This window comes from Otolemur garnettii, unplaced genomic scaffold (assembly GCF_000181295.1).
Source record: "Otolemur garnettii isolate 467f Iridium unplaced genomic scaffold, OtoGar3 scaffold00096, whole genome shotgun sequence".
NCBI lineage: Eukaryota > Metazoa > Chordata > Mammalia > Primates > Galagidae > Otolemur > Otolemur garnettii.
The window spans coordinates 6754401-6764907 of NW_003852491.1; the positions used below are offsets into that span (position 1 = coordinate 6754401).

At 56.7% G+C, this 10507-nt stretch overlaps 2 protein-coding genes across 2 annotated transcripts; one reads left to right on the forward strand and one right to left on the reverse strand.

Moving 5' to 3' along the window:
• The first annotated feature begins 1853 nt into the window (after positions 1 to 1853).
• On the forward strand, positions 1854 to 6710 carry FAM57B (family with sequence similarity 57 member B). The gene is made up of 5 exons (XM_003795783.2): positions 1854 to 1978; positions 2898 to 2981; positions 5586 to 5820; positions 6175 to 6270; positions 6426 to 6710. The coding sequence occupies exons 1-5, from the start codon at positions 1854 to 1856 to the stop codon at positions 6708 to 6710; spliced, it is 825 nt and encodes a 274-aa protein (XP_003795831.1).
• Positions 6711 to 7642: 932 nt separating this feature from the next.
• Positions 7643 to 8498, reverse strand: CUNH16orf92 (chromosome unknown C16orf92 homolog). The gene is made up of 4 exons (XM_003795785.1): positions 8435 to 8498; positions 7956 to 8114; positions 7782 to 7869; positions 7643 to 7664 (listed from the first exon to the last, which is right to left on the reverse strand). Exons 1-4 carry the CDS (start codon positions 8496 to 8498, stop codon positions 7643 to 7645), a joined length of 333 nt encoding a protein of 110 aa, XP_003795833.1.
• Positions 8499 to 10507: the final 2009 nt, after the last annotated feature.

Genomic DNA, 10507 nt, shown 5'->3' on the forward strand with positions numbered 1-10507 from the left:
AGGGTTGGTTACTGAGGCAAACCTCAGGGCAAGCCTGGCTCAAGCGACCCTCCTGAGTCACCCTTCACCAGAGTGAAATTTGGGTAGCAGGCCCCATGTCGTACAGAAGTCTGAAGGACAGTTGGGATCAGGACAGGAAGGCAGAATCCCAGGAGGCAGCACAGAAAAGCAGTAGATCTGTCTCCTGCTGGGCCTCTGCCCCCAGATGGCCTTGCCTCCCTGTCCCTATACTGGAATAAAGGGCTTGAGCCAGCCAGTCCTGCAGACCTCTCGCACTCTGACACTAGCTGTTCTTTGAAGTCTCAGGGGAAGAGGAGACAGGAACACAAGAAAACTGAAGGAAAAGAGACTGGTGGGTGTTCAAGGGAGGTCAAGAGGGGCCAGACCCCGGGCACCCTTGGGCTCCAGGTGGGCGTCTGATAGACAGGTCTCTCACCTTCCTCACACCATGCCCTGCCATGCCACTCTGATGCCCAAGAGAGGAGGGTTCTGCCACTTCTTAACTATGTGACCTTGGGCAGTCACTTAAAGCCTCAGGAACATTGCTTGGCCTATAGGAGGGGACAAGTGTAGCCACCTCAGTGCTGTTCCAGTAATTCCATGAGGGCGTGGGACAATGCTGCAGCAGAATCAGGGGCTCACAGAAGGTGCCTTATGGATGGTTTCCCTTCTGTCATTGGGGTGTGGGGGGCTCAGTGTGGAAGATGCTGTGTTGAGGTTCTAGTGCTCATCCACTCCATCAGCTCTTCCTTCTGAGAGAGCAGACGCACCCTTCTCTCCCACCCCCTCTCCTGGGGAATCCTCTCTTCTGCCTGAGTGGGTGCCCAAAGCTGGACCCCGGGCAGGCCACTGAGGGTGCCTGTTGGGAAGCATGGGCAGAGGAGGGAGTGCCAGGCATCAGCAAAGTGCTGATGGGAGATGGGGTCAGGCCCATCTGGGGGCTCAGAGCCCCCTCAGCTGGCCAAGGTGTCCTGGGCCCGCTTCCTCCCCAGGAAAAGAGCTGTTCCTCCCCCATCCTTGTCCCCAGCAGCCCCTGTGCTGCAGCTGCTGTCTCTTTAAGGGCCTCCCCCCTCCCTCTTTCTCAGCTCCCCCCATCTCTGTCGCAGCCACGGCTGTGGCTCAGAGCTGCATGGGGAGACGCTGCTGCAGGTCCGGTTTCTCGGTGTCTGGTCGGTGCCATCATTTCCCCACCCTCCCCCTCCCCAAGCTGGTGGCCTCCCCTCCCCCTCCCCCTCCCTACAGAGGGGGTAGGGGGCTGGGCATGAACTCTCTATAATGCCATGTGCTGCGCCCATGCTGGGCAGCCAGGACCGTGGCGGCAGCCAGAGGCAGCAGAGGAGGCGGGAGAGCGGGGTTGACCGCTGACCACTCACCCTGCTGCTCCCCCACTCCCTCCTTCCCCACCGGCCTCCCTCCCTCCTTCAGGGCTGGCACCACGGTCCCCCCACCCCGCCTCTCGGGCCCTCCCAGCTTCTCCACGTAAGCCACCCCTCCCCACCTGGCCAGTCCTCTCTCCCCTCCCCCATCTGCATCCTCCTCCTGTCCCCTCTTCCTCTCTGTCCCTCACCAAGTCTTCCCCTCCTCAGCTCTTCCCAGCCCTCTCGCTGGCTTGCTCCTGCTCCCTCTCTCCTGCCCTCTCTGTCCCAGTCTCAGCCCAGCCGCCCCCTCCCTGCTTCCTCAGTCTCACCAACTCCCCTTCTTCTTCCCTGGCTCAGGCTCCCTTGCCCCATCCTGTCCCCACCCTGTCCCCTTTGTGCCCCTTCCTCTCTTGTTCCCTCTCCTTTTCTGTTTTGGTGTCCCTTCCCTACCTCTAACCCCCTTCTGCTCAGCCTCCCTGTCCCTTCACGGCCACTATGCTGACCCCAATGGTGGCTGGGGGGGTGGTGTTCCCCGGACTCTTCCTCCTGTCCAAGAACACGCTCCAGCGGCTGCCCCAGCTGCACTGGGAGGAGGCCGACGCGGTCATTGTCTCTGCCAGGTAAACTGCTTCCCTTTCCCTTAAACCTTCTCCCCTTCTCAGGCTTCTCAGGGGACAGAAGGGACCCCAGCACTTCCCTGGACCTTGGCCTGTGGGGAGTGGGAATCCCTGAAGTGGTCAGTGGGCTTTGCCTCCAAGTGTCCTTCCCTCCTCATACCTTACTCACTGTCCCAGAAGACCTCGTCCAGCCCAGCCATCTGGTCTACTAGTATTCAGACTGCTGTTCCCTCCTTTCCCCATTCACTGTTCCACCCTCCAAAATAGGGCCAGCCTATGACTAAAACATTTCTATAAGATATTAGGGACCAAGGCAAGGGACAGAGAGCCATATGTTGTTCGGGATGAGTGTTTGGGGGGACAAGGAACAGAGGAGTGAATGGTAGAACTCTACAATCTTGGAACAAGGGCTAGAGTTGGGGAGGGGGTACTGGCAGCAGTCAAGGAGAGTATGGGAAAGTGTCTAGGGGGAACTTGGGGTCACCCAAGGGCCAGAGTGATGAGGGCATGATGACTGGGCAGGTGAATGGAGCGTGAACAGGCACAGGGCTCCCCTGGCCTCCTTGGTGTCCCCTTTAGCCCCAGGCCTTGTCAGCAGCACATTTGCAGCACTGTCTCACCTCAGGATGACCTCCCTGGTGTCCTCCTGAGTGGAAGACTACTCAGTATCCATAAACAGAGGGAAGGAAGAAGATGGCAAGGAATAGGGTGAACTGGGGAGCTGCCCAGCTGTCAGAGCTGCCCAGCTCTCGGAGCTGTGAGGTGGCGATGGTGGGTGAGCCTGAGCAAGCCCAGCCTTAGGTAAAGGGGAAAGGGCTGGCCCCGAGAAGTGACCACATCTAAAGTACAGTCACTGGACTAGCAATGAGGGAAATCAAGGCACACACCTCTTTCCTCTACCACTCCCCCTCTTTCTCCCTAGGCTAGTGTCCTCTGTCCAAGCCATCATGGCCTCCACAGCCGGCTACATCGTCTCCACCTCCTGCAAGCACATCATTGATGACCAGTAAGTGTCATGAGACCACCTCTGCCCAGGTCCCAGCAGTCTGTGTGTATGTGTGACCCCAGATTAGCCCGCATCTAGCAGGGAACTCTGTCAGTGGTCCCCAAGTCCTTAACTTGGACTTGAGCAAGTTAACTTCAATAGCTGCAACTCAACACCCAGGGATAAATTTATCCCGTCCTGTCCTTAAAGGTCAGAGGAGGGGGAGAAGGGGTGAAGATCAAAGAGAATCCTCCTCCCTAGTCGTCTTCCCCTGCCTGCTGGGTTGTCGTGGTTCTCATCTTTTCCAATGCTGCCTCCTCCTTCTCTTACACCCAGGAGTCAGACCCAACTTCCTATGGGCACCCAGCTCGGAAGCCCAGTCCTCATGCCAGGCTCACCCCTCACCTCCTCCCAGAGATCCAGGTGTCCAGCCCTAGCTCTGTGCTCCAGGGAGAAGAGAGGAGAGAGATGACCCATACAGGGCCACTAATGGCCAGGCAGTGGGGGAGGGGAGAAGAAAGAAGAGAGGCCAAAATTTGGCACAGCAGGTGCTGCAATGCCTGGGGCTTGCCAAAATGGCCCGGGCCTGAGAGACAGGGCAGGAGGAGGAGGAGGAGGAGAGGGGCCCTGTCCGTGGTGCTGATGGCCTGCTCTGGTTGACCCACAGGCTGCTGCTAGTGGTTTATGAGTGCTGGCAAGGCTCGCTCTTAACTTCTGACCCTGCTTCCCTTCTCTGGTGGCCACTAAGCCCCAGGTGACATCGTCCAGGGGACCTGACCTGGAGGTCCATCCCCTCTTTGCTGCAGATGAGTCCCCTCTACTACAGCATAAGACAGCATCCCTTCCTGGAAGGGCTGCTGTGAGGAGGAGTTGAGTTGATATGTGGCAGACGTCTAGGACAGTCCTTGGTACTTCCTCCTCCTCTATAGTGGATGGCTTAACTTCGTCAGATCCTGCTGGTGACTTGGCTTCCTTGTGCCTCTTTCTGCCCCTCCCTGACCTGGCCAAGATGAGCTTAGGCTCCCACAATTCCTCCCTGAGCCACACCAGAATCACCTTTCAGCTCTTGCATTCCCCTCCTCCCCAGGTCAGTTCTTGTCCCTCCCCCCTTTAATCCTCAGGTAGGTGAGGAGGATCAAGGTTAATCCAGGGGCAACAGCTGTTCCTACTTCTGAGCACCTAATTGCTGAGAGGGTGGGGATGGGATTGAACCCTCCACCTCGCAGCCAGGCCTGGCAGCCACTCTGATCTTCCCACATGGCCCAGCTATCCCCTCCCCTATTTCGTGTGTGGAGCCAGCTCTCTGGGCCACTCCCTGCTACAACTTCTCTAATGGGCCATTTGGACCCTTTTCCACTCTCTCCCTATTTTCCTGCCCTTTGTTTCTAACCAGCTGTCTCTCCCCTCTCCACTCCCTGCCTCCAGGCTACAGTTCCAGCACTTGCTGGACCATGGGTCTGGGGTTCCCTGTTCCCTGATTGTTCCTGCTAGAGAGTGTGCTGCCTCTCCCCTCTTGGGTGGCCAGCTCAGGGCTTGCCAGCTGCTTCCACTTGCCCCCTGCTGGCCCCCACCCCAGCTTCTCCTCTGCCCCTCATAGCACCCTGGGTTCCTGGGAGCTCTCCTTGTGTGTAGCTTCTGGCTGACTTTGCTTTCATCTCTCCTCCTAGTTGGGTAAGCTCCCCTGGGCCTGCCATCCTGACCTCCCATCCCCACCTCAGACTTATCTCAGGACTGGAGGATTTAAGAGCAAGTGCCAATGTGCTGACTCAAGAAGAAAAACTCAATGTTGCATATTCATGCACTTCTCATTTTTGTTTACTCTCAAAGTACAGACAACTTTCTCTGTTCTTGGCTCCTTTCGCTCAGCGTTTTCTCCTTAATGCTTGGCTGTACCTGCAGAAACAAGAGATTGGGTCCCACTCAGGCAGAATGAGCAGCCCTGACACCACGTCTAACCTGCCAACAGGCCCTAGTCTGACACCTCGGGAATCTTCTAGGGACAGCACAACTGAAGCAAGGGCTGTGGAGCCAGAGTTCCCATGTTTATTCCTTGGCCAGCTTACCTTGCCTGTGACTCAGTTTCCTCATCTGTACAATGGGGAGGATGAACCCCTACCTTTCATAGGGTTTTGTGAGAAGTAAATAAGTTTTCGTGTGTCAGCATTCAGCACATTAGACTAGCACCTGTGCGTAGTGAGCAGGCAGCTGGTGGTCACTAACATGACCTCTTCTCACCAGTCTCACCTCTTCTAACCTCAGCCGTCCCCATAGCTTGCCTGAGATCATTCGTTTTCTCAGCCTGTCTCTGCTCTTTGGTCTGCGGGGGTCTTCTGCTCTCTTCCCCCTTCTTCCATCAAATTGCAGAAAGGGAGGGAGGAACATGGGAGGGTTCCAAGACCCACTGGGCTCGAATCCCAGCACCATCACTAACTAGCTGTGGGACTGTGTGACCAGAGGTGAGTTTCTCACCCTTTACCCTTTGGTTCCATCATCTGTAACTGGAGACTCTGCTTCTTTCTCAGGGTTGCTGTAAAGATCACTTAAGCCCTGAGTCACACCGTCCATCCCCTCTCCTCCTGATTCCTCCCTCTCTCTCTCCCTCTTTTTTCTCTTTCTATCCAACAGACACTGGCTTTCCTCTGCCTACACTCAATTTGCTGTGCCCTACTTCATCTATGACATCTATGCCATGTTCCTCTGTCACTGGCACAAGCACCAGGTCAAAGGGCACGGAGGGGATGACGGAGGAGCCAGAGCTCCAAGCAGCACCTGGGCTGTGGCGCGTGGGTACCTACACAAGGAGTTCCTCATGGTGCTCCATCATGCTGTTATGGTGCTTGTGTGCTTCCCACTCTCCGTGGTGAGTCCCTAGGGAGCCTGGGGAGCCGTGTGTCTGCATACCGGTAGCTGGGTCGGCCTGGGAGAGCCCCAGGGAAAACTATTGACGGGAGGTGGGGGTTTGCTGAGCACAAGTATCTGTGCCATGCCCAGCTGTGGTGCTTTGGATGTGTTGTCTCATGTCCCCGAGCCTCAGTTTCCTCACTTGTGATGTAGGGAACACAGTCTTACCTGAAGGGCTGTTGGAAGTAACGCACCCAACTTTGCTACTATGCCCACATGCTCAGAAGTCCAGAGTTAAGCATCTCCAAAAGTGAGAGAGAGAAAGGAGACCCGGATGAGGACCAGCCCCTTACCTTTCTCCTTTTCTGCTCAGGTGTGGCGACAGGGCAAGGGAGATTTCTTTCTGGGCTGCATGTTGATGGCAGAGGTCAGCACCCCCTTTGTCTGCCTTGGCAAGATCCTGATCCAGGTGAGAGGGTGCCTAGGGGTGTAGAGCCTGAGAGAGGGTACAGGAAGGGCAGGCACCTGTGGGGGGAGCTGCAGGCTGGGGTGGAGGGGAGGTGGGTGGGTGTTGAGTGGGGCACATGGCAGAGCGCTCCGGCCACCCTCCGTGTGTGTCCGCAGTACAAGCAGCAGCACACTCTGCTGCACAAGGTCAACGGGGCCCTGATGCTGCTCAGCTTCCTGTGCTGCCGGGTGCTGCTCTTCCCCTACCTGTACTGGGCCTACGGGCGGCACGCTGGCCTGCCCCTGCTGGCTGTGCCCTTGGCCATCCCGGCCCACGTCAACCTGGGCGCTGCACTGCTCCTGGCCCCCCAGCTCTACTGGTTCTTCCTCATCTGCCGTGGGGCCTGCCGTCTCTTCCGGCCCCGCTCCCCGCCACCCTCTCCCTGCCAGACCCAGGACTGAGGGGGACTGGGGCCCTTCCCCTTCCTGCTCCACCTCCACAGGGACAAGGCTGTGGGGCTGATGGGTGGGGGTGGCAGACAGGGGCTTTTGCCCAACAGCCCCAAGACACAGATGGACCAGAAGAGAGAGGGGCCCTGAAGGGCAGGGAGGGGGGGACCTTGTTTCCCCACGGTGCCCAAGCCAGGGCTAGCAACCCCTTCCTGCACACTACTTGCAGGAGAAGGGAACTGGCCATCCCCTCCACCCATTGAGGGATGGAGGGCTTGTGGGGAGACAAGAACTAGAACTCAAGGGGACCAGGAGTCAGGACATAGGGAGGCCCTGCTACCAAGGACATCCCACCCCTCCGCTGCAACCCCCCTGGGCTCCCTGTCATCTGGTGGGGAGAAGACACCCATACTACCCCCCACCACGGCATCACCAGGGGCTGGTGCCCCCAGAGCTCCTCTTGGGGGCAGGCCATCCTGAGGAATCTTATTTATTTATTTGCCTAAATTCAGACTAGGCTGTTGGGTGGGGGGAGGGAGGCGCTGCTAAACCCCAAGCCTTCCTAGTGCTGAGCAACCCTGGAGCAGTGAGGGGTGCCCGGTCCCTTCCCCTTAGGCTGCACATCTTGCCCTCGGGCCCTGGCATGTCCCTGGTGCTACAGACCTCTCAAGGCTTCCTCCAGTCTAGGGTCGGGGGACCCTGGGAGGTGCTTACAGACTGCTAATAAAGACGATCTGCGTGAACGCTACCCAGACCCTCTTTGCCAGGTTCTTTTGGGGTGGGGAAGGGGGGAGGTGGGAGTGCAGCCAGTGAAAGCATGGACATCTGTGAGAGAGGTCACAGATCAGCCACGGAGGAGGGAGGGAGCAAGGACTTTTATTCATCAGCAGGAGAGGAAGGAGGATTTGGGCATCTGGGTTGAGTCCAGGGGCCTTGTCCACTCTTCAGGCCCCTTTCTGGAAGCTCCTGTGGGGTATGGAGGTTAGAGATGGGACGTCACACACTGACCCCCTGGATTGGGGTTCTTCAGCCTCTCCTGAGGAAGGTGAAGGTGGGTAGATTGGGGCAGGGGGCAGGCCTTACACATGGGTGCAGAACTGGAAGAGGAGGAAGAAAAAGGCCACCACCAGAGCACCCACCAGAATGCGATGGAAGAGCCCCAAGTCGGAACCTGCTTGGCAAGGAAGGAGAACGGGAATCCTTGACTCATCTCCAGTGGAAGAGAGGGGTAGTTCACCCCCAGACCCTGGTTCACACCTGAGCGAGTGAAGATGACGGGTCTCTCTCCAATGAATTGGGCCACAGCCAGGAGTCTGGCTTGGTCCGAGTCTGGATAATCAAAGAAGTCAGGTCTGTCTATGAAGACGGGAGACTCCATGCCTGGGGCTAAAGCCTTGGTGCTCTTTGGGCTGGGCGCTAGGACCCACAGCAAAAGTCTATGACAACAGTCAAACAGACTCCTGCCCATACCCCAAGAGGCTGAGGCTGACTCAAGGCCTTATTAGGCCACACTGCCTTATTATGGCTCCCAAAGGGCTTGAATTTGTTCCCAAGTTCAGCAGTGCTCTTCCTAAGAGGACCCATGGTAGAGATGGGGTGTGGAGAGGACAGATGGGGAAGATGGGAGAGAAGGGTGGAGAGAAAGGCCCAGGGTTGTCTTCCCACTCCTTAAGGGGGCATCTCCCCTTACCCCCAGAGCCTTCTTCCTTCCCACTGCTACCAACACAGTACCCCACCTGTTTCTACTGCCCACAGCCCAGTCAGCCACATCCATGCCAACGCCCACTGCCACAGCCTCATGGCCCTTCCACTCCTATATGGGTATGGGGGCTCTGTGATGTCATAGCCCAGAACCATCGTGACTGCATGCTCTGGGGCGAGAGGAGAAAGTGCTGAGACCTGGGACCACCAGAATCAGAAGAGAGGAGGTTTATCTTTGGGGATGACACTGATGACAAAACGATAAGAGTGGCTGCCTCAGAATTTACAAAGAAGAGGAGCTTGGTAGGGCAATCTTGCTGAAGGCCAGAACTAAGGGAAGCCGCATTTGTATGTGTATAGCAGGCACATTTGGGGGTTGGGTGACAGAGCTACTACATAACTTCAGTCACCCTCCTCCCTGTTTTGGAGAGAGTCTCACTCTGTTGCCCTCAACAGGGTGCTGTGGCATCATAGCTCACACAGCAACCTCAAACTCTTGGGCTCAAGCGATCCTCTTGCCTCAGCCTCTTGAGTAGCTGGGACTACAGGCGCTGGCCACTATGCTGGATCAGTGTTTCAATTTTTCTTTCTTTCTTTTTTTTTTTTAGAGACAGAGTCTCATTTTGTTGCCCCTGGTAGAGTGCCGTGGCACCACAGCTCACAGCAACTTCCAGCTCTTGGGCTCAGGCGATTCTCTTGCCTCCGCCTCCAGAGTAGCTAGCTGGGACTACAGGAGCCCACCACAACGCCTGGCTATAGTATTTCTATTTTTAGTAAGATGATTTCACTCCTGATTAGGTTGGTCTGGAACTCCTCAAGCAGTCCACTTCGCTTGGCCTCCCAGTATGCTAGGATTACAGGCATGAACCCCCATGCCCGGCCTGCACTTGCCCCTTTGATCAACTACAGGTACCATTTATTGAGTACTTATTTCTATTTCAAGAACTTTGTGCACATTGACTCTTTTAACCACTGCCATAACCCTGGAGGCAGGTACTCTTGTCTCCCCTTGTACGAGGAAGGAACCAAGGCATAGAGGGGAAAAATGATGTGGGCAGTGCACACTCAGGAGCGTGTGCTGTCCTTCCTGAGGTTTCCTCCTTGCCCAAATTCTGGGCACAGCGGTTTCCCAGAGCCACTGAAGCATCTTCCATCTCCAACCCCCATCTCATTACCCGGCTGAGAATAACCCTGGGGCTAGGAATCAAGAGAAATAACTGGCTCTTCCCGCTAGGTGGCAGCCGTGTCCATGCCTGGCCCTCCCCTCCGCTGGCCCCGGGAAGGCACCAGGCCGGCGGCTCCCGGCCCTCCTCCCGCCTCTTCCCACACCTGGTGCTGCTAGAAAATGGATCACTGAGGAATGGCAGTGGGGGACGGGGAGATTATCAAAGGAAGTCCCCGGGCCCATTCTTAGGCAGGTCTCTCGGCCGTCCACAGAGTCTTTGTTGACTCTCCTCGCGTCTCACTTTCCCCTTGCGTGGCCAGTGGGCTCTCTCAAGGGCCATCCCACCTCCCCTCTCAGTCACTTCCCAACAGCCATTCTCACTGCTGTGGCCCCATCTCAGGGTATGAGTTAGCTCCCTTCTCATTGGCAGGTAGGTCTGTTTGTCACAGACATATCCCGCCCCACCCCCACCCCCACCCCCTAAACCCAGGGACACTTCAGGGTCTCCTTAATGTCACTCAACACACAGATGCCTGTTCATCAGCCGCTAGCACACCCAGGGCGTGGCTTGCCCCCAAAGCCAGGCGTGTGTCTGTGCCATGTATGATGTCCTTTGCCCACAGAGGCTCCTTTTCTGCCTGGATACCCCACCTGTACATCTTTCCTGCCCTCAGGGACCCCAGAGTCCTAGCCCACCTGTGCTTCAAATCGCAACCCTGGGAGGCACTCACCAAGGCACTTAGCTCCTAAACAAGAAAAAAGCCCAGAAAGAGAGGAAAATGAACAAAACAAAGGGAAAAAGAGAGAGGAGGCAGACTGACACCTATGGGGCCTCCTTTAGAACTGGCCCGTGAGGGCCGCTTCCCCAAACAAATCTCTTCTCAAAAAGGGGAAGTGACTTACCTCAAATCACAGGGCACTGTGAGGGGATAAAGGGACTCAA

Coding starts and splice junctions, on each gene's coding strand:
- FAM57B (XM_003795783.2), top strand. CDS start 1,854: ATGCTGACCCCAATGGTGGCTGGGGGGGTGGTGTTCCCCGGACTCTTC. Junction 2,982..5,585: donor AAGCACATCATTGATGACCA/GTAAGTGTCATG, acceptor TCTATCCAACAG/ACACTGGCTTTCCTCTGCCT. Junction 5,821..6,174: donor TGTGCTTCCCACTCTCCGTG/GTGAGTCCCTAG, acceptor TTTTCTGCTCAG/GTGTGGCGACAGGGCAAGGG.
- CUNH16orf92 (XM_003795785.1), bottom strand. CDS start 8,498: ATGAGGCTGTGGCAGTGGGCGTTGGCATGGATGTGGCTGACTGGGCTG. Junction 8,115..8,434: donor GCTGTGGGCAGTAGAAACAG/GTGGGGTACTGT, acceptor TGTGGGTCCTAG/CGCCCAGCCCAAAGAGCACC. Junction 7,665..7,781: donor TTCCAGTTCTGCACCCATGT/GTAAGGCCTGCC, acceptor CATACCCCACAG/GAGCTTCCAGAAAGGGGCCT.